This window comes from Papilio polytes, unplaced genomic scaffold, assembly GCF_000836215.1.
Source record: "Papilio polytes unplaced genomic scaffold, Ppol_1.0 DF824102.1, whole genome shotgun sequence".
In the NCBI taxonomy this organism is placed as follows: Eukaryota; Metazoa; Arthropoda; class Insecta; order Lepidoptera; family Papilionidae; genus Papilio; species Papilio polytes.
In genome coordinates this window covers 2,101,859-2,129,677 of record NW_013525102.1, presented here as the reverse complement: position 1 = coordinate 2,129,677, position 27,819 = coordinate 2,101,859, and the positions used below count along the sequence as shown (strand labels likewise).

Genomic DNA, 27,819 nt, shown 5'->3' with positions numbered 1-27,819 from the left:
AAGCTTTGGACAGGAAATGAAAATGTTTTTGAATATCTCAAGAGAAGTATGCAAATAAACACTATCAGTGTGTCATCCAGTTTTTGTTTTTACATCTTTATGATAACAAATGAATTGTTCTTCGCGATTATTCATAAAAGACTATGTAAACATTTAACTGCCATCAATCTAAAATGTCGAATTTTTTTTTAAATGGAATATTAACAAGGTACTGTGTCAAAGAACGAAATGTCCAGTGCGAGTTGTCGCATATACCGAATAGAAGCTTGATTACTCGTAGTCATAATGATGAGTTGCTTCTGCCGAACCATTTATAAAAATACAAAAGGTTCTTACTTCTATTTGAAAAACAGAGAGACCTATTGAAACGTAAAGATGTTATTTGAGCTACGGCAATGAATTAACGCTACGCTTCTGCACTGTCGCCGCATCGCAGCTTGAAGCAGCACAGGATGTAAGCACTTAATTTTTTTAATTACAATTAAAGGTATTCGTTGGTCTTTCAGTGATGAATAAAATAACAAATGTTTGTTTGTTGTATAATTAATTGAAAATCCACACCATTAGTTTTACACGAACAATATTTTTTACTTCCTATCATCGAAGATTCAATGAAATTATAGACAAGTGCATGTATTTCCGACGCAGATCCCATACAGATATCCTTTAAAGAAACAATCTTTCTGGCACATTTTATCTTCTGTTGGTTCTTTAAACATGCATCTCACTATTTCAGGAATATCGAATCCTGTAAAAAAATTAAAGATTTGATAAATTTTGCGAAATCAACATCCACTTTAGAATGAATTCCAAGTAGACGAAACCGCGAGAAAAAGCCACTGTGGAGTCTATAGGAAACCAAGTAACTAACACAACTAATTTAAGTTAACATACGGACCGGCTTGGAAATATACACTAGGCGACGGTAACGCATTGCTGATATACAAACAACATTTAATAACAATATAAAAGAAAATTAACTTGTTGAACTCCATTTCAATTTCTGTATTTGAAAAAATAAAAGCAGTTAACGATGTAACGAATGTCTTAAACTGAAAAATCTCATACCATGACCGAAGTCTTTATCATTTATAGTAGAAGTAGATGATAATATTTTTTTATTTTTCAAGATAAGTAAAGCAACGCCCGTTATTATTTTGTGTATCGTGCACAATGCAGTTTTTGTCTTGGTATGTATAAGACAACAAAATTGTTTAAAGTGATTATTCATCTTGTATTTAAATTCTTTGGCGCTGATTATTTAAATAAAGATATTTACTGTAAAGAATACGATTAATTATGAAAATAGTTGATAAGAACGTCAGTGGTGTACTCGAATACTAAAAACTGCCTTATAGCTATTATTGAAATAATACTATTTGAAACCAAGGACTTAATTATTTTATATCTTTACGAGTTTATTGAACACACCTATGGAAGTTATTCTTGCAAAATATGTAAAAAAAAAATAGAATAATTCTGTAAACAGTTATCTTACAACTTTAGTTGATTTTTCATTTTTTATCAGGGTTGTTCGAAATTACTTTTTGTATCTATGCTGCATCGATGAAGTTTGTTTTTTGTCAAATGTGACATTGTCAACTTGGCATTTTAAAAAATTGTTATTTTATGGTGCAGTGTTTTTCTAGTGATAAATAATTAAATGTAATAATACAGATTTGCGAAAGTCACATTATTGTGGAATTTCAAAAAATGGTGTATTTACATTTCACTTCAAATTTAACGGAAGAGGAATTAATGCTGCAAGCAAAATATCAAAAATTAAAAAAGAAAAAGAAGGCACTACAAGCGTTGAAGGCACCAAAACAAGAGCCCGAAAAGCCGGTATTACCGAAACGACCAACAGAGGCACGGGATGCTCGAGAAATTGCTCGAAAACTAATAAAAAGTGGTGCAATTCAAGCTATCAAAAGCCCTCCTCCACAACCACAAAATGCTACTTTTAAACGTCCCCGCGCAGGTAAGACTATGTACTTCTGTAATGCACACCTCATAAGAGTGTGAAAATGACTAATTAATACCTTAACATTTTAGGTAGGGAAAGGAAACTTAGTGGGTCAGCAGGTACAGCTGGTGGTGTAGCATCATATCAACCCTTCAGTGCGTCACAAGAACCTCCACCTCCTGAAGAGAAACCTTCTCCTCGTGTCAAATATCTCTATGATTCATTTGTCACAGCCAGAGAAAAGTATTGATCATTTTAAACTCTCTTTTATATCTAACTAGCTTTACTTTAATAAAGATGTATATGAAACTGCAATATTTGTATATAAAATAATAAAAGTTTGGGTTCTGTTACTAAAGTAGAAATAATCTAAAAGATATTTGAATTATTAAAAGTATGATCAAAATGTTTTAAAAGCCGATGTGCATGTTGCAAAATCGATTAAATTTGCCTTTTTGCAGAGAAGAAAAAGCTACTCGTAACCAAGGTGGTGAAACTCCTAATTCAAATACAGCAAAGTGCTGCATGGTACAAGTAACAGGTGCCAATATAACAGAGGAGGTGATCAGGCGAAGACTAACTACATTTGAGCCATTCACATATGTACAGGAGGATGATGAAAAGTGAGTTACTAATAATCCTTGAAATAGACATTGCATTTAAATTAATGACCAGGTTTTGACACATCTCTCAAAAGAAGACTTACTCCTTTTATCAAGTTTTGTTCAGGAAAGGTAATTAAAAAGGTACATTAAAAGTAGAGTATGTTTACATTTAATAATATCTTTTTTTAGCAATATCAAAAAATTTACTTGATACATTCTGATATTTTTATAATAACATACATGATTATTAATTTCAGGGTATTATTGACATTTGAGACACCAGATCTGGCAACACATGCTTTAGCAGCACTGGAAGAGTCTGAAGAAAATTGGAAAGCAACATTGACTCGGCGACCATCTGCAGGGACTTGGGCGACGGCCGCGGCCAATGCACGGAACGCCCCACCGCCGCCAAAAGACACAAAACGGACTCTTCTAACTTATGATGATATATTTGATTGATTTGTAATTATTGCAATGAATTAAAAATTAATGAGTAAATAAAAGAGTTTTTGTAAGGTTTTTCGTTAAACACTGAAGCTGCGATAATCAACTATCGTTTGTAGGTAAAATTATCGGAAATGTATACATTCTTATTTTTTTGCAATTAAAATTAAACGACCCATAGAATAGCGAAGCACTTATGATTAAAGAAGGAAAGTATAGGCAAGGTGCAAAAAGTGGAAGTTCAAACTCTGTAGAATAGTATTCCTGAATATGTAAAAACATTGGGAGTCAAAATTGAGAATTATAAAAAAAATTAGCGATTTTTGAAGATTTGAAACTGATTACAATTTTACTAATTATTATCGAGCACGTGAGATTTTTTTAAAAATTCACGAATGTTCCTCGCGTCTATGCCTTTTAAGAAGACGTCAATGTCACATTGACATTAACATTTAGTGAAAAATAAAGTCTTTTTCGATTTAATTTTGAGTCGGCAAATAAAGATTTTATGTAATTTACGACTTAATAATCGTTTTATTAAAAGATGTTTCGGGTAATCAATAATATTACGCAGTTATGCGTAAACAATTCTTTGAAACGAATATTGCAGCAAGAAAATGGTATCCTAATGGTAATTCAAGGAACCAGAAATTTATCAAGCAGAGGTAAACAGTTTGTTCATGCAATTAACATGCTATTTATATGTAGCCTAACTTTAATCACATTTGTCTATTTCAGCCGATAATGACAAGTTTTCGTTAAAACATGAAGAGGTTGGTCGTCCACTTTATTTTGACGCACAAGCGACAACTCCTATGGTAAGTGTTCCTTTAACCTTGGAACAAATTCTAGGAATAATAATTAGTATAAAAAACTTTGTTAGAGCCAATCAGTGTATATGGAAAGACAATACATGATTAGAAAATTATAGAGTAGTATATCTTGTATAAATATGTTTTCCAGGATCCCAGAGTACTTGATGCAATGTTACCATATTTAGTAAGCTACCATGGAAATCCACATTCTCGAACACACACTTATGGATGGGAAAGTGAAGCAGCAGTAGAGAAAGCCAGAGAACAAGTGGCAAATCTAATAGGAGCAGATCCTAAAGAAATCATATTCACATCAGGAGCTACGGAGTCTAATAATATATCTGTCAAAGGAGTGGCACATTTTTATGCACCAAGAAAAAAGCACATTGTTACAACACAGATTGTAAGTGTAAATATTTTTATAGTTTATTTAAAGTTATTTATGTAATTAAGAGAGCTTATATTTAAAAAGCCAAACTTGCATTTCAGTTCATTTTTAAAAATAATCTAGTGAATATTAATATGTACAATGAAAAGAGTTGCAGTATTACAACTAACATATGAATTTATTTTTGTAGGAACATAAATGTGTCCTTGATTCATGTCGTGCATTAGAAGGTGAAGGTTTTAAAATCACTTATCTACCAGTCGGACCAAATGGAATTATTAATCTACAGCAACTAGAAGAGGCATTGACACCAGAAACAAGTCTGGTGTCAATTATGACTGTCAACAATGAAATAGGTGAAATACAACTTCTAAAAATGTATTTTGCGCTCCTCTTCTAGCATTAGTGCCATTTGATCGGATTCCTATGGACATCTGCAATATCAGGGGAACTGCAGATATATAGATAATACATAGATTTTGTATGTGACAAACATATATAACAAATATGTATTTCAATAACTTAAGATATTTAGGCTATTTACGTAATAAGCCTGTATGTTAAAGTTACCATAAATTATTAGATGTAAAAGTAATATAATTTTATGTAACTCTCAAGTTATTATAATTATAATTTCTCTCTCAATAGTTATAATTTTATCAAGAAACTTTAGATAAAGTTTGTTTGAACAAACTCATTAGGATAGATGCTCTTTTTTCAGGTGTAAAACAGCCAATAGCTGACATTGGAGCGATATGCAAAAGCAAAAAGGTATTCTTCCACACGGATGCAGCTCAAGCTCTTGGAAAAATACCGTTAGATGTTAATAAAATGAATATAGATCTTATGTCAATATCTGGTCACAAAATCTACGGCCCGAAAGGAGTGGGTGCGTTATTCATCAGACGTCGGCCCCGAGTACGTGTGGAACCAATACAAAGTGGAGGTGGACAGGAGAGGGGAATGAGAAGTGGGACTGTACCTACACCATTAGTAGTGGGGTTAGGTAAGTTTTTATGTCACTAATATTATAAATGTGAAAGTTTAGAGGGCTTAATGGATGTTAGTTAGAATTGGTAGCCTAAGCGACTGAATAGACTTCTATGAAATTTGGTATGCATGTAGAGGATAGCCTGGAAGAACACAAAGCTACTTGATTTTGTTTCTTCTTAATTTCACGCGGACGAAGTCGCGGTCGAAAACTAGTATATGTTAAGTTTTAAATATACAATACTTAACATATGAGCCCATTATCTTACTAATATTATAAATGCGAAAGATTAGGTGGATGGGTGGATGTTTGTTAGAATTTGTAGCCTAAATGGCTGAATGGACTTCTATTAAATTTAGTATACATTTAGAGGATAGTCTGGAAGAACACATGACTACTTGCTTTTGTTTATATACAATACTTTATATAGGAGCCCTTAATTTATAATAATGAGTGTTAATATTTGTTATTATAATATTCCTAGGTGCAGCCTGTGAATTAGCACAAAGGGAAATGAAATATGACCATGCTTGGATGGAGAATTTGTCTCAAAGATTTCTAGATAAAATTTATTCCAAACTGTCACATGTGATCAGAAATGGAGACCCGGAACAAACTTATCCTGGATGTGTCAACTTGTCATTTGCTTATGTTGAAGGTAAGAACTACTTTTTACATATACTAAAACTGCAAAAATATAATTTCAATTACATTTAAACACTAATTACATTTCGTTTAGCAATGGTCAAGTACTGAAACACCTCGCTTTGTAAGAGTCACTTAAAATCTGACATTTATTTAATATGTAATTTAGGAGTATCTTTGTGGTATTTAAAACGCTTTTACAAAATGTTGTTTTAGTATTAGGCTGAAGTGTATAAAAACATTGTAAAATATGTAATTGTTTGTTCTTTCAGTTAATTAGGTTACCATGATATTGTTATATACTTAAAGATAAAACTCATAATATATTTATTATTGTTCATTATCAACTATTACATTGATAACTGTCCCTACGTGGTTTTAGTTATTTGAATTACTTATTTCACTGATAATGTAGTTGACAAAAGCAACTCATGAAAAGTATGATGTAATTATAGTAATCAAATTGATCAATCAAAAGGATAATAATAAAACAGTTTGTCGATTTTACCTGTATAACACTGTACTTATTAAAATAGACTAAAAGCACTTATTTCTATTTTGAATCAGGTGAACACAGACAGAAATTCAGGTCCCCCGTTCTATCACACTTGATGGCCTGAAGGGGTTTTATTGAGTCGAACCCCCACAAAACCCTGTCTTTGTCTTAGAAGATAGGGTACTTTTTATGATTTTGCTATGGACAACAAAAAAAGATATATGTTATTAAATGATATTTACGTGAAGTTGCAAAGTGATTCAAAGAATATATAGAGGAAGCATAGTTGACATTTTATTTAAGACATTTTTCACATGATCCACTAACATAGTCTATTGCTACATTTATAAATCTTACTTCTTACTAATGTTATAAATGCGATAGTTTGGATGGATGGATTTTTCTTAGAGTTCGTAGCCAAAACACCTGAACGCAGTTCTTAATGAAAGTTAGTATAATTATAAATTCATTATGTTGAAACTATAATTTTTGCAAAATGTTTTATAACATGTCAATACAAGGACACAAGAGTACTAAACTAGACAACATAGTTCACAGAAGTTACCAGTGAATTTTTTTTGTCCCATATGTCTGGTCTATTTCTATGTCTTTGGTGAGTTAGCAAAGCCAGTTTTCTGATGTCCGCAGGTGAGTCTCTGCTTATGGCCCTGAAGGACGTGGCGCTGTCGAGCGGCTCCGCCTGCACCTCCGCCTCGCTGGAGCCCTCCTACGTGCTCAGAGCCATCGGCACCGACGAGGACCTCGCACACAGCTCTATTAGGTATATCTTGCTTATATCATTAGTTTTCGCCCTCTTCGAATTTAAAAAAAGTATCCTATGTGTTCTTCCAGACTATCATCTACATTTATACAAAATTGCGTAGATATCAGCCGTTTTGGCGATAAACTCTAACAAACATTAATCCATCCATTTAGATAGATGCTTGTTAGAGTTTGTCACCAAAACAGCTAAACGAATCTCGACGAAGTTTAGTATAGATGTCACAGTCTGGGAGAACATATAGACTACTTTGATTTTTTAATTCCACACGGACGGAATCACGTGCGAAAGCTAGTAGTATGATAAACTATGCTGAGTTGACATATCTCTAAAGATTCAGTTATATATCAACAACTTTAATCAGTCCATCGGGAGTCATTTGTTTTAGAATACTTTTAATACACTATAGTGATGTATTTGTGTTCAGGTTTGGTTTAGGTAGGTTCACCACAGAGGAGGAGGTGGATTATACGGCGGAGAAGACGATACGGCACGTGGAGCGGCTGCGCGACATGAGCCCGCTCTGGGAGATGGTGCAGGAAGGGGTCGACATCAAAACCATCCAATGGTCGCAGCACTGAACATATATTTGTATATTAACATATGTAAATGTTAACCAGCATTTCATATTTGTAGAAACTTATTTTTGGCAGATCTGTTTGTGTTTAATTTTTTTTTATTTGTACGTACTGATTTCGAAATTACACGTTATTGTTTACAATTGTTTGATAATAACGATAAATCAATTCCGTATTTGTTAAATATGTCATTAGATGACGAAAATGTTATTGTAAAATTATGAAATTTATTACAAAAGTCAATATTAAAACTGGCGCATTCCACTTTAATGGCCATTTAGGTAATTCCGGAAACAATTGGAATAATAGAATCTTCAATTGAGTATTAATTCCCCCTTTGCACAACTGTAGTAACATTTGCTACTTTAGGTATAGATAGAATACACTGAAAATATTTTATTAAAACAAATAAGCCCAAAAGTATAATGGCGAATAAACGCAGTCTGACAATTATTCTACTATAGATAAGTAGGTTCAAGTGAATAAGCAAAATGTATTGCAAGAATATGTATCACAATTAAAATCCAGAATACACAATAAAATAAAAGATTATTTTTGTTTTTATTTAAACCTCACCTTTTATATTTTTTTATTAAAATTACTACTTCCATAATTTTAAAGAAACGTATTTGTAATATTTAATTTCTGGAAAAAGAATGAAGACCTCGGTTACTCACGTTATGTAATATAATTAAATATATCCGTAAGGATTAACCAATAAATAAAAAAAACGAATATGACACATTTTAAAGCTTTATTAAAGAATTTTAAAATGCACTTCAGCATAAAATTACATAACTCATTGTTACAAATAAAAGAGAGCTCGATTAATGAATGACAATAAAACTGCTACAAAAATATTAGCATACATTTCCATCATTCAATACGGTATTTGAAGCGATGAACACATTATTAAAATTAACATATATGTTTACCATTTGAATAGAAATTTTTATTCATTCCATTATTCTTTTCATACAATCCCAAGGATCAAATAATCAAGAGAAAGGTAAAGTATTAAATAAACGAAATTACTGGATTGTGTCTGGTGTCATTTTTTATTTGTAGTCGAGTTTTTAGAATTTGCTTAGTTAACTAAGGCGGAAACGACATTCTATTCGAGGTTATCTTAAAAGGTGTAAATTAGCACATTATAAAACAAGATTTAAAAAATTACAAAAAGATTGAAAATTAAAACTTGTCAATTTTAGAGAATAGATCTAAATTATTCCGAGACAAATTCTATATAACGAAAAAGAGACTAGAGTTTAGGCAGTAATGTCTTGATAAAAGCATTTATAAAGACAGTACACAGACAGACAATTTTGTAAAATTGTAAGTGTGGTAGTCAATTTTATGTCCATTGAATTTAAAAGATCTAAGTTTGAAATTTTTTTGATCAATGGTAAAACAAAAATACAGGGTTTTACAGTTTATAACTTGGTTAGTATAGCAAAAAGGCAAACTAAATTTATATTAGTATCAAGATTAGTTGTTAATACGGTATAAGTATAATTAATTGAATTTTGTATTTAATCTTGTGAGTAAAAAGCAAATCACACTTTCAGTGATAGGTCACAATTATGCTTATTTTGAATATTACAACATTTCATACCTTGTCAATATAATATTGACTAGTAAAATAATTAATTCTACATATAACTTACACCAATTATTATAGTAAATATCAACAAAAAAAATATAAAAAAATATCAGCAGTACACTACAACATTAACGGATTGTGTCAGGTACTTTTAATATACTATTACATCTTATCATAATAATAAGAAAATAATCCTTAGATAAAAATAACTTAGATATGCAAGAAACATTTGTGAATAAAAAAAAAATATATGACATCAATTGAACCAATAAGAAATTTATCCTATTGGTAAAACACATATGGGCAAAAACCGGCCCACTGTAAGATAACCAGCTCACGAGATATCGTGAAAAAAACCATTTAAATGTATTTGCACACTACAGTTTAGCTCACAACATGTCAAATATTGCCCATACCTGTGGTAAAAGCTGGAATATTTTAAAAATTTTGTCAATTGTATAAAACCTATACCATAAATGATATCTTTTGTATTAATAAAAATGTATACAAATCCAAATATTCTTATGAGCAAATTTTCTAGCAAAAGCCTAATTATTGAGTATTAATTATAGCAAATCATCTACCAATACGCAAATACTCCAAAAATAATTCTTATGTAAATTACAAATACAGAATAATTATTAAAACTGTTATCATTCAATTAGGCCATGCTGAATACACACGACAGTAAATAATTCATATCAGAGTTTGTAAAATACTGGATACGTGTAAATTATATACATAAAAAAGTAGACATTAGTCTATGGTCTAACAACTACAATGGGGTTCTTCTGGAGGTTCAGGCTGAGTTATTTTAAAACTGTTATGGTCTAAAGTCTGCAGCTCTATCCTAGACCTGTTAGAATCTACTAACTGTAGAGCAATATCAGAAAACATTTCTTCCAATCCCTTACCAGTTTTACAAGATGTTTTATATGTAGTACTGATAAGATTGTGACACTGTTCACTGAAATAGGAAATATATTTAAGAAAGAACACTCTAAAATTAACACATATGATTTTTGTTGGAGAAAAAATTGGCCAGGCAATATATGTGTTATTTAAATTGTGGTAGAGAATGCAATAACATATTTATCATAAATTTGCTGATCTGATACTACAACCACTCTGAAGACAGCCAAAAAGTAATTCTGCATTTCATGTAATGACTGTGCTAGATGCCTAACCTCTTCCTTTATTCATAATTTGTATATTACAAAAGGATAAGAAGTGGTCTTGGCCGGTCTATAGGCATAGGTCAATTCACTATTTATTCAAATGTTACTAGTTGCTTGCTCATTTGTCATCTTATCATATAAAATAGGTATGATATAAAAAGACTTACCAAAAGTTTTCTATATCTGCATCAGTTACTTGTGGTGATGATCCTTCCAAGTCAGATTTATTTCCACATAAGAATATTTTTGCATTCTCAGCATATGTTACTATTTCTAACAAATGTTGACTTAACACATGGAATGAAGATGCATTATCCAATGAAAACACCAGTATTGCTGCTTCAGCAAATTTGTAATAACTGGATGTTACTGATGCTATTCTCTCCATACCACCAGTGTCCCATAACTGTAACTAGAAGTCACATTCATGTTTAATGACTTTATAACTGCCAACACAGTTTTTAAGAATAACTTTTATTGACATGACTAATTTAACTATGTGATCTATAAAAAGGTAAAGGATTATCAAACTTTTATTTAATAAAAACGTTTCAGCATTGCTTTCATGTTTTTTTTAACAATACACCAATTAATATAATTAAGAATAATGATGTAAACTGCTTTTATATATTTCAAAGTTTACATTTCACATGATATGTTGCATTATGCTACTGAAAATCGTAACAGGTTTTTAATATTTTTAGGAAGGAGATTAATTACATACTTTAACGTCCTTGTCGGCGACTTGATAGAGCTTCTCGAAATGATCTAATCCTAATGTTGATCGTCTGTCTGAGCTTGGTACAAATGTGTTGTTTATAAAACGCCTGAAAATTGAGCTTTTTCCAACACCATATTCACCACATAAAATAACTTTGAGTACTGGTGTTTTCACAATAGCCATTGCTGTTAATTTATGTTTTGCCTATTTTTTACTTATGAATGGGAAAGAATATATATTTAGAACTGTTTTAAAAAGCTTGTATTTACAAAAAGAATACTGAAAGTTATTATTTCGCCGATAATGTAATCCAATTGCTGCCAATATTAATCCTTAATTTTAAGGATTTTAGGCAATTTTTATTTGCAATTAGTCAATGTCAAACTCTTTGACACTTATTCTTTTTTTTGTTTTTGTAGCACAGCCGTAAAAAATCTTGTTGCCTTTATGTTTGAAATTTCTTTGTGATATATCTTTACGAAATATAATTATTAACACCACTCAACAATAAATGCTTTGCCAAAATAAACATGACGTATAAAGACATACCCCAATTTTTAGACAATGTCAAAAAATTCATTATTTTATTTTCATAGTTTATATCACTGTCTCACGGGTCTGCCTGTCTGTCAAACTGTCAACTGTCAGTGTCATCGGATCTCATCGCGTCCAATCGCGTCCTTAATATATTCATTGATTGATTTTTGCATTTTTGCGATGCAAACGCAAACAACAATTGCAATGCTGCATTGGTGAAGCAGTTTTATAAATTTGGAAATAGCCGTAAATAAAAAAAGCTTTATGACCTTTGCTTTTCACTGAAACTGACAAAGTAATAGATGTTGTGTTTGTGGCAGTATTCTCAGATAAAACATAAATGAATCAACAAATTTGAACTGTTTATTAGAATTCTATTATGGAAGTACAAACATCTCATTTGGCTGCAGCCTTAATGTCCACTACTAGCACATTTAATAACAATGTTACAACTTCGGAAACAATACCGGCCGTGTCAAATATCGGACAAGATGAAAACAAAAATGAAAAACCAAGTGAATCTAACAAGGAACCTTGTGAAGAAGAGAAAGAAGAAGCTGGTACTGGAGATGAATTTTCTGATGAGGTATTTCTTGTAATATTTTACTACAAGCTACTTTTACAAACACTTGTAAATATATTTTTTCTCTCTTCAGGAGTCGGAAGCCCAGCCTGGAAATAAGTCAATGCCTGGAAGAGGAGTGACTCTACAAATGCTTATGGATGAAAAAATGTTAGTTCCTGGAATTGCTGCTATGACTATTGAATATTTGGTAGTGTATTTAACTGAATTTTTTTGATACTTTTCTTTCAATTAAAGACTTATTTTTATTAAAATTATTTCCAGGGCCAAAAATTTGTAGGCGATTTGCAAGCAGATGGTAAAATAAAATCTCATGAAACTGAAACAATTTTTTGTTCACCATCTGCATGGGCTATACATTGTAAGAGAATTATAAATCCAGACAAGAGGTCTGGATGTGGCTGGGCATCTGTTAAATATAAAGGGAAGAAATTGGATACTATTAAAGCTACTTATCTTCGTAGGAAGCAATTGCAGAGGGAAAATATGCACACTGATGGTATAATCACTATTTTTTACATGATTCTCTATTACCCATGATTTTAATTGAATAATTGTCTATGTTATGATTATTGAATAAATAAATTTCATGTCTCTTTATTTACAGAAGAGAATGAAATGGAAGTTGAAAGTCCTCCAGAGCCACCTCCACAAAGGGTTGTAATGAAACACAACACTGTTCCAAACAGAATGATGCAACAGTAATAATTACTTCATAATAATATTTATATAGCAATTATACCATAGATAATTTTTGTATATTACTTTGTTTCAGTGATGCCAATATGTTGATAGAGGCAGTATCATTCTCTACAGCTGGAAAAGTTCAACCATTCTTGGTGTCAGTAAGCTCCAATGCTTCTCTAGTGCTTGATCTTCATTGTCATTTGAAAAAAGAAGAAGTTCATGGTTATTTAGCTGGAACATGGGATTTAAACAGTCATAGTATGTATTTAATAAATATAATTAATATTTTTCATTGTTGGTGAAGTATCAATTTGTGTTAATAAAATTAATATTTTCAGCTGTGATGATTACTCACACATTTCCTTGTTTGAAAAGTAAGAATGATCCAAGACCTAAAGTGTTGATCGAACTTGAGATTCAAATGGAAATGGAAAGACTTGGGTTGACATTATTAGGGTGGTATCACTCGCATCCAACAAACCCAGCGATGCCAAGTCTAAGAGACTGTGATAATCAACTTGAATATCAGATTAAAATGAGAGGTCCATCAGAAATTTCTTATGTACCATGCATTGGTGTAATCTGCTGTAAGTAAACTATTTGTATAATAATCTGCATTAAATTATTTGTTTTTCAATTTATTGCTTTTTTCCAGCTCCGTATAATCCCGAAAGTCCAGTTTTCGAATCGTCTTTAACATTCTTTTGGGTGATGCCGCCGCCGGAACAAAGACCCACAGAATATCCACGCCCTCTATTTCTTCAATACAACATGGTTCACGATACTCACCTGTCACAACATGCAATGGAACAGATTAAAAATACAATCAAGTATTACTTCAATTACGCAGATGAAACATTCATCAAGTTTAAAGATAATTACAAGCCTGATATAACATATTTGGATAAGTTGAAGTCCACTTTGACACCGAAATTTCCAAGAGAACAAAGTGATGGTTTGTTGTGGCATTTCATTCGCGATGAATTAGGTTGTTCATCGGAACAAGATGAGAAAATAGACTTGGATGCTCTTTTAGCTGTTCCCCAGGCGATTCCACCGCCTAAAACTACGCAATCCACATCAATGTCTAATTTCCCTTCAGTTAGTACTCTTCAGCAGATGGTCAGTCGGCCGGCTGGTGTTCCACCTATAAACGTGTCATCTGGCATAGGTTCCATATCTCCTCATAAATTTGAAACTCCTCAATTGAATATTCCTGTATTACCGACGTCGTCCAAATCTTCAAAATCGAGCTCATCTTCATTATCCTCTGCGTACCCTGGCTTAGATATGTTAACGAGCATGGCTTTAGGATTGGGATCTGCGAATATGCCACTTCCATTAGGAGCCGGTGGTTTAGAAAGCTTAGCCGCAGCCAATAGTATGCTAACAGGACTTTCACCCGGGCTATCGTCGAACTTAGCTGCGAGTCTCTCGAGCACCAAATTATCGGATCCACCATCTTATGCTGCGTCTTTACAAAATCTAACAAGTATGGCTGCTTATGAGAAAACTTCTACGAGTACCTCAACAAGCAATACGACTTCTACTGCACCGATCCCAGCTAGTATAGCTTCTAGCCTCATGATGAGTTCTGCAGATATAGCTAATGCATTATTTTCTGCGAGCAAGTATTCCAGTGCCGGTATCCTAGGCATACCAGATCCGATGTCAAAGTCGACTTTAGCCGCCAATAATATGTTCTTAACACCATCTTTGTTGAAAATGCAAGAGTCACTATTAAAACCTCTAGCTAATAGCAGTCCTATTTCTTCAAAAGTTGGTTTAGATCAGAATGTATTGATGAAATCACCGCATGATTTATTGAAGAGCAGTAAAGATTATTTACCTCCAGATTTTGGTAGCATCGGTAAAGGTAAAATGGAAAGTCCGTTGGATACAGGAAAACATACAGAGAGCTCGTCGAAAGCTGATTCTTCTAAGCCTATCGCTTTGACATCGGATACGGCGACTGATTTTAGTATGCCGTCACGGGTTGGTGGGGAATCATTTTTGAATCAAATGCTAGAGTTGACTAAGAAGACTACGATGTCAGATTACATGTCCGATTATAATCAGCCATTAAAATTGTCTGAAGAAGAAGTTTCGAGTGCTCCACAATCGAGTCATTCCTACACAAATACGTCTAGTATTGTAGACACTATTGCGCAGGTAGCGATGGGAAATTATTCCAAGATGGACGACGTTATGGATTACACTAAAGGACAAGATTATAGCACCTCTAAAAACTCCTCGAATGACGATAATTAGGATAACTCATTAAACCGTAATGTTAAAAAAATAAATTTTGCATTTATCTGATCTGGATTTTTAGACTGATATAATTTATTAAGATTTCCCTATTGACTGTTAGTCGATTTTGTATTAAACGTAGTATTATAGGTTTAAAATATAGGTTTAGGTTTTACAGTTGTAAGTGATGTTTTAATTATTACAAATATACCTATTTAAAAAATTATATTGTTCATTGATTGTTATAACCAGTCTGTGTTTGTCGTCCTTTAACAAATTGAAAACTGACATATTTATTACTTGTAATGAACTAGGTATCTACCAATCTTATATGTGGCAAGAGTAATAAAAAGTAATTTAATCTAAAATTTCGTTTCTTTTATAATCCTAAAGCCTTCCACTCAAGTATAGTTTTTTCATTTAATGCGAATTTTCCGAAACAAATTACAATACACACTGTACACTATCTGTGTACACTGCATAATATCATTCCTGTGCTGTTTTTTTATATAAATACCTTACAATGTTTTTATATTGAGTCATTTTATTATCTACGTAGAATTTCTAGAGGGTGTGATTAACCCAAAGATAATTGCTATTGTTTCAATGTCGCTTCAATCGATCACTCACCAATTAGAATCCTGATTGTTAATAGATAAATTTTAATCAACATGAGATAATAAAATGACGTTTGCATGATAAAAGTACTTTTCTTGTAATCACACATTCTTATCAGTATTGATTGAACAACAAACTCGGTATTGTTTTTGTGATGTGTTAAAACTTTTAAACGTTGAAAGTGATGAAGTGCTTGTAAATTAAGTGTCCTTAAGTGCATTGTGGGATTTACAGGTCAGCCTGTTTCGTAAGTGGTACAAATTTCAAACTTGTAACTAAAATGATATTAAAGTTTTTGTTTTAAACACGCGAGACAATTGTTGTGCTGCTCTTTGAGCATATTTCTTCATATTTCATCTACGTTATGAAAATGTATTATAATTAATTATGTAATTTATTAAAAAACACCGTATGGCGAGAAAATAAAAGTTTACATTTTATACAGATTTTTTTATAAAAGTCTACTGTTAAAGTAGTTTGTAAGTTCTTGTAAACGTGGTTTATTTTACGAGTAATTGCTTCGTCTTGTTCAAATGATAAATTTTACTAACGTTATAATGTTTTGTTATACACATAGCTAAAATTGATAAGAAAAGTTTTCTTGAATCGTCATTTAGTCTACGAAAAATAAATGATTTTACTTTTTGATTGGTATTTTGCAACGACTCTTGTGTTATGCGTAATAAACCAAACCGTAGCAGAATATCTCAGCAAATATTACCTGCGCGAGCGCAAGAAAACAAAATCACTGTGTTAGATAGTGTGGAGTAAGTAGAAAGTTTAGTAAGTACTTGCTAAGATTCAACATAGTCCTTTATGTGTTTCAGTGATAGGTAATGGCAACAACTCCAGGGTTCAAAGACCTTCAAGATGACAGTGATCAGTCGGATTCAGAATTTCAGCCGCTTTACGACGACACTGACGAATTAGAGTACGTTTTATATCTTACCTCTTACTAATATCATAAATGCGAAAGTTTAGATAAATAGATGGATGGATGTTTATTAGAGTTTATAGCCTAAACTGCTGAACAGATCTCGATGAAGTTTCACATAGATGTAGAGGATAGTCTGAAAGAATACATAGGCTACTTGCTTTTGTTTTTTTAAGTCAACACAGATGTGGCGGGCAAAAGCTAGTAATGTTTGCTTAGTTTTTTTTCATAATAAAATTAAACAACGTAACAATGTGTTGACTCTCTTGGATATTAAATTAATATGTGTGAAATCCCTATTATCTGAAACCGACTGAAGTCACCAGTATTTACACAATCGGGTTAAATAAAACTTTGAATAAAATTGTTGGACAAGCATTTTCAGTTTTAAGGAACTTTTTTTTGTTAAAATAACATCAAAGTACCAATTAATGACGTTCGCCCTACTATTTATGTTATGAATTTACCTTATTCCATTCTTGAGAAATTAATTATCATGCCAATATACACTGATAATAGCTACTCGTATTATTGCAGTTATCACTTAGATCTCATAGATTATCGTTATATTATTCCTTTGTAGAGATTTTGATTTATTTTTGATTCCCTGATTAAATGTTAAAGTCAATCGAAATGTGACTATCTTTGAAAATAATTACATTACGGTTTTTTAACAGCCAAAGAACAGCACAAGAGACAAAAGGATGGAATCTGTTCCGAGAGATCCCTGTGAAGAAAGAGAGTGGGTCGATGGCATCGACGGAATGGATCGACATAAGTATGAAGGTGTTCAAGGTATTGGCATATATTTTCACCTTCGCGGCTGTTTTGGGGTCGGCTGTTATAGCGAAAGGAACTCTGCTATTTATAACTTCGCAACTCAAGAAAGATCGTCTCGTCAGCCATTGTAATAGAGCTTTAGGTAATAAACTAGCGATTATTGGATAATTTTAAACTAAATAAAAACAGCTACATACAACTAATAAATACTGGAGTATATCTGTTTATAATATATCACTATTGAATGTTTTTCTTGTACAATTCAATATATTTAAATAAAATTTACGTTAATTTGTTTTAGCTCTGGATAAACAATTCTTAGCAGTTCTCCCGCTAGAAGAGCGAGTGTCATGGCTTTGGGCTGTGTTGATTGTGTTCGGTATACCAGAATTGGGCATGTTTATTAGATCAGTACGAATTTGTTTTTTCAAAACTGCAAGAAAACCGAGCAGATTGCAATTCATTATAGTAAGTAATGTATCAAAGAATTTTATTAAACAAATCCATTATAGAGTTGAAGTTACAGTTTCCATTGACAAAGACAAGAAATGTAAATACATTTTTTAAAAGTCGTCTCTTTTTAAGGTCCTTTATACACGTGCTTTGGTAATGTAACGGTTAACAAAAATGTGTCCTTAGTTACGGCTTAACTGAATTAAATAATTAATTAAAACTACTGTTTCCAGGCTTTCCTAATCGAGACATTACATGCAGCCGGGGTTGCTATATTAACCCTCATTATCCTGCCTGAATTGGACGTGGTTAAAGGAGCCATGTTATTAAACTCTCTATGCTTCGTACCCGGACTTCTCAACGCATTAACCAGAGATAGTAACGAAAGTCGATATTTAATTAAACTTATTCTGGATGTATTTGCCATCTCTGCACAAGCGACTGCATTCGTCGTCTGGCCACTTCTAGACGGTAGCCCAGCTTTATGGTCCATACCGGCCGCTTGTGTTTGCATCTCGTTGGGATGGTGGGAAAATTATGTGGACTTTACCGAAAACAAAACATCCTGTACGTATTAAACTTAACTTTGGTTCATCAACTTTTAAAGCACTTGTTTAACAATATGTTGGCATACTTCTCATTCCCTTAATAAGTGAGACAGAAATGTAATTATTAATGTAATACAAGCGTTCCGGCATTTTACGGTAATTAGTACTATAATGCTACTTTAATATTTGTGTATACAGTATGTATATTTTTTAGTTATTTTCTACTATTTGTGCGAATTAAAACTGGCACTCAAGAAAACAAGGTATTATACTCAGAGAGTACTTTCTTTGTGGAAGATTTGCGTGTTTATGGTTTGCATTATAATTTCACTGCACGTTCAAGACGACAATCCTTTCGCCATCTTCACATCTACCAGCGAGGCTTTCGCACCGCGCAACTATAGTGTCTACGAGGTAAGTTATATACTAAAAATCTTGAAGAAACAAAAAGTTTTTGAACTTTACACATTCAAAAATATCTACAATTACTACATTTTGAATTTTGACAGTCAACATTTAATTTGTAATTCGTTATTTTATGATGACCTTTAATAGTCTGAAGGTTATTATAGACCGGTACGTTTGAATCTAATATCTACATTTTTGAAAGAGAAGACGATCTTTTAATAATTTATTTAAGAAGGATGAATCATAGATGTTTTAATAAAATGTTTTATTTTAGCTTAGAGTAATATTCGAAGATGCATACGACGGCAACTTGGAATTCGATTTATCAGAGGCGGCATTCTACTTACCTGTTTCGTGGACGTCGCCGCTTTGGGTGGCTCTGATACAAGTGGCGGCGGCATATTTCTGTTACGCGAGCGCAAAATTCGCCTGCAAAATCCTCATACAAAATGTCAGCTTCACATTCGCATTGAGCCTCGTCGGACCGGTTCTAGTCAATCTGTTGATCGTATTCTGTGCGATGAGAAATGCGAATCCTTGCGCGTTTCACGGGACAATACCTGATTATTTGTTCTTTGAAATACCACCAGGTTAGCGAGATTTTTAAATGTAACATTAAAGCGAAGTATATTTTATTCATAGTATGATATACAAACTTTAGCCCGCGACTTCGCTTGCGTGGAATTGAAAAAAAAAAACAAAAGTGAATAGCCTATGTGTTCTTCCAGACTATCCTCTACATCTATGCTAAATTTTATTGAAATCCGTTCTGTTGTTTAGGCTTAAAACTCTAACAAACATCCATCTATTCATTTATCTGAACTTTCGCATTTATAATATTAGTGTGATTAAAATAGTAACAGCACACATTACATTTGTTTCACCTGACGCTCTTCTTTTGTTTTGGAAGTTAATGAACTGCAGTATTACTTAAGATTATATATAAAAAAGGACTGAAACTTCATTTGCAAATAGTACTAGTTGAAAGTATACGACTGTTACTAAAATCTCATACCAGGAATCGCCGCTTAGAATCTCTATAGTGTCATTGGAGTCTACTGTCCAGTCAGACATACTAATCGAGAGGAGTCAAATCATAGATAGAACAACGATCATTTGCTGTACCGACTTACATTAGGTTTTTATAGTTACAATTCATATCACGTTTAACGTAATACAACGTTATTGTGCAAATGATCTAAGATAACACTGTTTATATAACTAAAATTAAATGTTACTAAGGCTTTAAAACATATGCTTTCAGTTTACTTTTTAAAAGATTATCTAGGCAATGAGATGGCTTGGATCTGGTTGTTGTGGTTGGCATCTCAGGCGTGGATAACAGTGCACACGTGGATGCCGCGCTGCGAACGTCTCGCTGCGACTGACAAACTGTTCGCCAAGCCGTGGTACCTCGGACCATTAATTGATCAATCACTACTATTGAACCGTACGAAAGACGACGAAAATGACATACCGATTGAGGTAGATTTTAATGCATGAGGCTTAAAAGACTTTTCTTTATAATTTTTTAATTAAAACATTCTTTTTTTGTTGCATAGGACTTGAGGGAACTTCAAGATGAAGATGATCGATCTCATGCAAGTTCTGAACAAGTGGCTAAAGATATAAAGCCCTCTGATAGTATAACAAGGTACAATTTTATATTTCTGTTAAACTCCTTGTTTGGCATTACGCTTAAGTGAGTATTTTTGTAAAAATAATACATTTTTACTATAGGATTTACGTTTGCGCAACCATGTGGCATGAAACAAAGGATGAGATGATGGAGTTTTTAAAGTCTATTTTCCGCTTGGATGAAGATCAGAGCGCGCGTCGCGTGGCTCAGAAATACCTGGGTATTGTGGACCCTGACTATTACGAACTGGAAAGCAAGTATTACTATGTCGAGTCCTTGGACTTGAAATATAAACCTGATACTTTCTAATTGTGGTTCAATCGGCTGATGTTTTTTTTTATATGTACATAGGTCACATATTCATGGACGATGCTTTCGAAGTCTCAGACCACAGTGCAGAAGATTCTCAAGTGAATCGCTTCGTTAAATGTTTAATAGATACTATAGATGAAGCGGCTTCTGAAGTGCATTTAACAAATGTACGGCTCCGACCACCTAAGAAGTTCCCCACACCTTATGGTGGCAAGTTAGTTTGGGTTCTACCAGGAAAGAACAAAATGATATGTCACTTGAAGGATAAATCTAAAATAAGACATAGGAAACGATGGTCTCAGGTAATTTGTACAAGATAGTTATACTTTTTAATTAGATAGGAAATAAAATATGTGACTATGTAAGACTGCCTTGATTTTTTTCAGGTGATGTACATGTACTATTTCCTAGGTCACCGATTGATGGATTTACCGCTATCTGTGGATCGGAAGGAAGTGATCGCAGAAAATACTTACCTGCTCGCGTTGGATGGTGATATTGATTTTAAACCTTGCGCTGTCACATTACTAATAGATCTAATGAAGAAGGACAAGAACTTGGGAGCTGCTTGTGGACGAATTCATCCTGTTGGTTCTGGTAAGCTAAAAAACTGTTTCTTAATTTTGTAATTCTGTTTTTACTTAATTGTATCCTACACTAATTACAGATGTTCAACATGTCTTAGACAAAATTATATTTACAATACTTTCGTTTTTCAATCTATTTATACTTATCGTAGGTTTTATGGCGTGGTATCAAATGTTCGAATATGCCATCGGTCATTGGCTGCAAAAGGCGACGGAACACATGATCGGCTGCGTGCTGTGTAGTCCGGGATGCTTCTCGCTCTTCAGAGGGAAGGCTTTGATGGACGACAATGTTATGAAGAAATACACATTGACATCAAATGAGGCTCGTCACTACGTACAGTACGATCAGGGTAACACACAATTTGTAATAAAAACAAAAGTTTAATGGCTTATGTGTTCTTGTTACGTAGGTCTGCAAATCAAGAAAACGGTCTTGTAAATTGGTGTTTTTCATATACATCGTGGTAGGCGAGGACCGATGGCTGTGCACCCTGCTGCTGCAGCGCGGCTACCGAGTGGAGTACTCCGCCGCCTCGGACGCGTACACGCACTGCCCCGAGCGCTTCGACGAGTTCTTCAACCAGCGGCGCCGTTGGGTGCCTTCCACTATTGCTAATATCTTCGATCTGTTGGCGGACTCTAAACGCACCGTCGAAGTTAACGATAACATATCTACCCTCTATATTGTATACCAGGTACGTTTATTCTGAATATTTCCAATGGTTCATGGGTTATTTTGACTGCCTAAATATCACAACCAGTATACGACGTAAATTATAAATTGTATAGTAATCAATTTGCTTTAGACGCTGCTCATGATGGGCACAATCTTGGGTCCAGGCACGATCTTCCTGATGATGGTGGGCGCGATGAATGCGATCACCGGCATGAGCATCATGAACTCTCTGCTATTAAATCTTGTTCCGGTGCTCGTATTTCTTGTGGTCTGTATGACTTGCAAGTCTGAAATACAGGTGCGTGTTTTTCTTTACATTTTACAAATTTCTTTTGATTTGTAAGCTAACGACCTAATGCTAATCGATGTCAATTACTTTTATTCGCTTATTAGTAGTATTGCTAAATGATTTATTTGTATTGAATAAGTAGTCGAATACATTTCGAATAGAATCTGAAAGGAGGGGGAATATACATATATGTAAATAAATCGGTTAAAATACCAAAGACCTAGGAACTTCTTGAATATTAAGAAGTCTTATAGCTTCGTTAATGTTTTCAGATAATGCTGGCTAACGGTATAACATGTGTATACGCCATGCTAATGATGATGGTGATCGTGGGTATAGCACTACAAATAGTAGAGGACGGCTGGTTGGCGCCCTCCAGTATCTTCACAGTTATCACTTTCGGAATATTCTTCTTGACTGCAGCATTACATCCACAGGAAATTATCTGCTTATTATATTTGGGCGTGTATTACATAACTATTCCAAGCATGTACATGTTGCTCATTATTTATTCGTTGTGTAATTTAAATAACGTATCGTGGGGCACAAGAGAAGTCGCACAGAAGAAAACACTCAAGGTAAGAAAGAAAATTTTAACGGAAATATCTGTTGGACATTTCGAAGACCAGTGTTGTTTAATACATTATTTTTCAGGAATTAGAAATGGAAAAGAAAGCTACAGAAGAAGCGAAGAAGAAAATGGATACTCAAGGAATGATGAAATGGTTTGGTAATAAGTCGGAGGAAAGCAGTGGTTCTTTAGAATTCAGCGTCGCGGGCCTTTTTAAATGTATGTGCTGTACGAACCCTAAAGATTACAAGGAAGATTTGCATTTGCTTCAGATAGCCAATTCTCTTGAGAAACTTGAAAAGCGCTTGGAATCACTGTACGTAAACAAATGAAAAGACATAATTTTTAATTAACAAGTAACGATTGTGACAAGCCCACACTTGTGTGATTCGGGAATTAAATCAAAAGTCAGATACTGATTATCAGATTACCTTATATTGGAGAGTTTATTTTGCTTGTGAATTGTTTAGGGGTGCTCCACCGGAGATGGAGGCTGCGCCTCGGCGGCGCTCTTCTATGCCTCTCCGGGGCGATACTCTGTCCATGCTGCCAGAATACGCAGATAGTGAGGGTTCTGCTGATATTCCGAGGGTTTGTAAATTGTTTTTTTTTTTAGGTATTTTACATACTTTGCGTTTAAGACACAACTTTATTTGATTATCTACTTATTTCCTTTATTTTTTTTATCTAGGAAGAAAGAGATGACCTAATCAACCCCTACTGGATAGAGGACCCGAATCTGCAAAAAGGTGAAGTAGACTTTTTGACAACAGCTGAAACTGAATTCTGGAAGGATTTGATTGACGCTTATTTGCGACCGATTGATGAAAACAAGGAGGAACAGGTAATACTTCGGGTCTTGGCTTATAATTAATAGTAGAAAATATTGGAAACTTTCATGAGATTGTGTGTATTTTAGGAGCGTATTAAAACAGATTTGAAAAATCTACGCGACACAATGGTGTTTGCATTCGTGATGTTGAACGCGCTGTTCGTGCTGGTTATATTCTTGCTGCAACTCAACCAGAGTCAGTTGCATTTCAAGTGGCCGTTCGGACAAAAGATCGGTATTATGTATGACGACGAGACAAACATAGTGAGTTTCCTTCTTTAATTTATGTTTTTGATATAACTTTCAGTGATTGACGAAAAAGTATTGGGATTTTTATATTTATTTTATAGGTGTTCTTAGAACGTGAATATCTGATGTTGGAACCAATAGGGTCTTTGTTCCTGATCTTCTTCGGTACAGTAATGGTCGTTCAGTTCGTTGCAATGTTGTTCCATCGACTCGGCACTCTTACTCATTTGCTGTCGACGGTCCAACTCAATTGGTACTTTACGAAGAGGGTGAGTTGAAAATATTATCTTAAGCAATGGTCAAAATAAAATGCATCATTATCCTTAACATCTCAATTAAGACACCTTTCTAGGACAGAGGGAAAATTATAACATGAGGCTCTAGAAAGACCCTTATGTATTTATTATTTTTTTGACTTTAGTGTCTTATACATCTGAAGTTTACTCAAGCTATAGTGATAGTTTTGAATTATGTGTTATGTGTTTTATGTATAGGCTGACGAAATGACAGAACAGGCGATGATAGAAAAGCAGGCGATAGAAATAGCGAAGGACCTCCAGAAGTTAAACGTGGACGATCTGGAGCGGCGCGGCGTGGACGAGGCGAGCGTGGCGCGCCGCAAGACGCTGCACTACCTCGAGCGCGCGCGCGACAACAAGCACAGCGTCATCAACTTGGACGCCAACTTCAAGAGGCGGCTCACTTTGCTTCAAAATGCTGATCCAGGTTGGTTTACACATTTGCTCTCTAGATATACAGTCGGTAAGCGTAGATTTCTAATTTAATATTAACATTAGAGATTTATTTTAGGGTCCAATTAACGACTTCTTGTATTACTGAAAGTATGAATCAACGAATCTATTAGCGTAGGAAGACCAATAGTAAATAAGTTGATTGTTAATCATTTTCTAACTTGCGTGTTTGCGTAGCAGTACTTCTTATGCCCACTGTTTCTAAGATCGTCTTAGATTAATAGTGAAAAGTGCAGGCCGATCTTTATTTTGATTATTGAGGGGTCAAACGACAATGGACGTCCAATTTATCAGCCGATGGTAGAGTATATCCTACCTACCATCATCCATGCCACACCGACCCTCAAGGCATACGGTCCGAATTGTGGGAGGGCTCACACGGTCTGACCGCATGTACTCTGAATCCCTACAAGTTATATCGTCTATTAATTTGTGACTTGTCTCTTCTTAATGAGCAAGACGACACAATGGACACGGATATGTTCGCCATCGGGCATATAATCCAGCGTCTACTCTAGTCTATATCTTCGCTGATACTAAAGTAAATATACTTTGTTATGTGCAGATATGATAGCTCGGATGCCGTCGCTGCGTGGCAGCGTGTCCGCGCGGCGCGCTACACTGCGTGCGTTACAGGCTCGCCGCGAGTCGCTGACTGCGGAGCGGCGCCGCTCGCAGCTGCAGCGAGACTCCACAGCCTACCTGTACGACGAGCCTAAGACCACGGTACGTTCTATAATAATCATCCTCTGCGAGTATATCTCCGAGGGACTTGAAGCCTCCGCAAGTGAGAGGTGACTAGGTGTAGGCAACCACACTAGCCCAGTACGGACGGAAAAATCAATAATATGCTTACTGTATATAAAGTAATAATTACCCAGTAATTAATTTTAAAATACCATTTGACTGTCCTTTGACAATTCGTTGAATACAAAGCAAATAACCAAACACTTCAAAATCAATATAACGGAATAATTAGAGGGAAATAATAACGGTCGATTGCTAATTGCCTTGCATATGCCTTGCACTAGTTTGTTTATTATGCAAATATAACATTTATCATATTTTCATTATATAGATTAATCAAAACAGTATATAACTTTTTATGCTTTAGAAATTCAAATAAAAATATATTGAATAGCAATACTTTTTAGTCATCTTCATACCTAAAGCTTGTAGCTCGTGAAAAGGTTACCTGGTACAAGGCCGAATTCCTTTTTATGACGTCATGCTTTAATATTAAAATCGTTTTCAGTTACTATCACACTAAAACAAAATATTTTAATTCTTGCCGTATTTGTCGCAAGCTATAGCATTAAAAAAATAGACAAATAGATATTTTTATTTTTACAAAATAGTGAGAAATGTAGTTGTGTAATGACATCGTGACGGGAAATGTTGCATTGCAAACTCGTATGAATGCGCAAGTCCACTGTTGCAAACCTCATTAGCCTGTATAACTCATTTAACTTCCTTAAGCCAATAAATATGACATTAAAAATGAACTAGTTAAAGATATCTATCCAATTGTAATCTACTAGCTTTCGCCCGCGATTACGTTCGGGTGGATTTTTTAAAAAAAGCAAGTTCCCTGTTTATTCTCCCAAACTATCCTCTACATCTGTTCCAAATTCCATCAAGATCCAGTTAGCCGTTTAGGCTACAAACTCGAACAAACATACATTTATCTAAACTTTCGTATTTATAATATTAGTATATTATTGCTGTAGTAGTCATTTAAATATCATTCTTTGAATAAGTCGAATGGGATTTAAATCCCGTAAATAAAATTGAAACCTATAAAAACCCAGAACATTTTTTGTACGTTAATATGAAAACCGTTATCACATTATTATCATAATAATCGTACATTTGTTTATACGAATGTAGGATAGTAGTAAATGCTACGTTTTATTTAGCAATTATTTTCATGGTCCGCTGACTTAGGTGGTACTTGCTAACTAAGTCAAGGGCTCTGAGTTCGAATTACGCGCCGTTCCTTATTTTCTTGACGAAGTATGAGAACTTTTCTATTTCGTAACTGGCTGGTTTCGCCCGGGAGTCTGTCCACGTGAAATTAAAAAAAGCAAAAGTAAGTAACCTATGTGTTCTTCTAGACTATGTTATACATCTGTGCCAAATTTAATCCAAATCCGTTCAAGCGTTTAGGCTATAAACTCTGACATACATCCATCCCTCTAAACTTTCACATTAATAATATTAGTAAGATTTATTTTGATGTGTTGAATTTCCTAGCTTATTATTTTAGTTATTTCAATTGATTTATTGCATTTGTTACTAGTTGAGCGATCTAGCTGGTAGATCGTCGATGTCCGGCGCGTATGTGAACAAGGGCTACGAGCCAGCTCTGGACAGTGAGGACGATGGCTCGCCGGCGCCGCGCCGCAGCACCGTGCGTTTCAGAGACAACTTTAAATAATCACATTGCTTTGTATATTTATTTATTAAACGTGTTTTTTATCATGATCTCTAAATTTATTGATCTATTTGAACTGACTTTGAATGATCCGGCTTTTAATTATTTTTCTAAAAATGTGATAGAATCTTGAAGAACAGTTCTTGTAAGTAATCTTGGAATGTTCAATAAATAAATGAGATTTGATTAAATCACAAGAAACTACGCATCGTTTAATATAATTCATGACATAACATAGAAGTTTGCGTAAAACAATAATACTTGCCAAATAAAACTCTTCTCAACATCGTTTAAGCAGAACGTGTCCTTGAATAGAGTCGTGGTGTCGATGACTAATTTGCTTATACGTTTATTGTCTGCAACATAAGGCTTACAAAAAGATTTAGTTGAAAAATAAATCGCGTAAAGGTCATAAGCTCCTAATAGGTCAAAGGTTGTCCAATTTTTTAAAGAATGA

General features: G+C 33.9%; 5 protein-coding genes and 1 long non-coding RNA gene across 6 annotated transcripts; 4 read left to right on the top strand and 2 right to left on the bottom strand.

Annotated features, from left to right (window-relative positions):
• Window positions 1–525: 525 nt before the first annotated feature.
• LOC106099577 lies at window positions 526–1,222 on the bottom strand. The gene is made up of 2 exons (XR_001225392.1): window positions 1,069–1,222; window positions 526–748 (listed from the first exon to the last, which is right to left on the bottom strand). It is a non-coding gene; the product is annotated as an uncharacterized LOC106099577 (long non-coding RNA).
• A 376-nt stretch (window positions 1,223–1,598) lies between these two features.
• Window positions 1,599–3,081, top strand: LOC106099536 (negative elongation factor E). Its single transcript, XM_013278103.1, has 4 exons — window positions 1,599–1,981; window positions 2,056–2,209; window positions 2,428–2,589; window positions 2,829–3,081. Exons 1-4 carry the CDS (start codon window positions 1,714–1,716, stop codon window positions 3,031–3,033), a joined length of 789 nt encoding a protein of 262 aa, XP_013133557.1. The 5' UTR covers window positions 1,599–1,713; the 3' UTR covers window positions 3,034–3,081.
• A 377-nt stretch (window positions 3,082–3,458) lies between these two features.
• LOC106099881 (probable cysteine desulfurase, mitochondrial) lies at window positions 3,459–8,264 on the top strand. The gene is made up of 8 exons (XM_013278561.1): window positions 3,459–3,683; window positions 3,757–3,836; window positions 3,982–4,236; window positions 4,412–4,577; window positions 4,943–5,227; window positions 5,697–5,870; window positions 7,002–7,134; window positions 7,562–8,264. The coding sequence occupies exons 1-8, from the start codon at window positions 3,563–3,565 to the stop codon at window positions 7,713–7,715; spliced, it is 1,368 nt and encodes a 455-aa protein (XP_013134015.1). The 5' UTR covers window positions 3,459–3,562; the 3' UTR covers window positions 7,716–8,264.
• Window positions 8,265–8,484: 220 nt separating this feature from the next.
• Window positions 8,485–11,601, bottom strand: LOC106099737 (ras-related protein Rab-30). Its single transcript, XM_013278376.1, has 3 exons — window positions 11,218–11,601; window positions 10,661–10,905; window positions 8,485–10,282 (listed from the first exon to the last, which is right to left on the bottom strand). The coding sequence occupies exons 1-3, from the start codon at window positions 11,395–11,397 to the stop codon at window positions 10,084–10,086; spliced, it is 624 nt and encodes a 207-aa protein (XP_013133830.1). The 5' UTR covers window positions 11,398–11,601; the 3' UTR covers window positions 8,485–10,083.
• A 258-nt stretch (window positions 11,602–11,859) lies between these two features.
• On the top strand, window positions 11,860–15,500 carry LOC106099736 (MPN domain-containing protein CG4751). The gene is made up of 8 exons (XM_013278375.1): window positions 11,860–12,046; window positions 12,122–12,337; window positions 12,408–12,524; window positions 12,599–12,833; window positions 12,942–13,035; window positions 13,110–13,279; window positions 13,360–13,608; window positions 13,677–15,500. Exons 2-8 carry the CDS (start codon window positions 12,131–12,133, stop codon window positions 15,290–15,292), a joined length of 2,688 nt encoding a protein of 895 aa, XP_013133829.1. The 5' UTR covers window positions 11,860–12,046; window positions 12,122–12,130; the 3' UTR covers window positions 15,293–15,500.
• A 491-nt stretch (window positions 15,501–15,991) lies between these two features.
• Window positions 15,992–27,424, top strand: LOC106099845. The gene is made up of 24 exons (XM_013278523.1): window positions 15,992–16,139; window positions 16,720–16,823; window positions 17,504–17,748; window positions 17,908–18,074; window positions 18,293–18,626; window positions 18,822–19,021; window positions 19,290–19,605; window positions 20,280–20,500; window positions 20,578–20,669; window positions 20,756–20,907; window positions 21,006–21,268; window positions 21,353–21,563; window positions 21,706–21,906; window positions 22,025–22,251; window positions 22,363–22,530; window positions 22,794–23,099; window positions 23,176–23,408; window positions 23,563–23,683; window positions 23,784–23,936; window positions 24,012–24,188; window positions 24,275–24,442; window positions 24,668–24,899; window positions 25,491–25,651; window positions 27,228–27,424. The coding sequence occupies exons 2-24, from the start codon at window positions 16,729–16,731 to the stop codon at window positions 27,363–27,365; spliced, it is 4,581 nt and encodes a 1,526-aa protein (XP_013133977.1). The 5' UTR covers window positions 15,992–16,139; window positions 16,720–16,728; the 3' UTR covers window positions 27,366–27,424.
• Window positions 27,425–27,819: the final 395 nt, after the last annotated feature.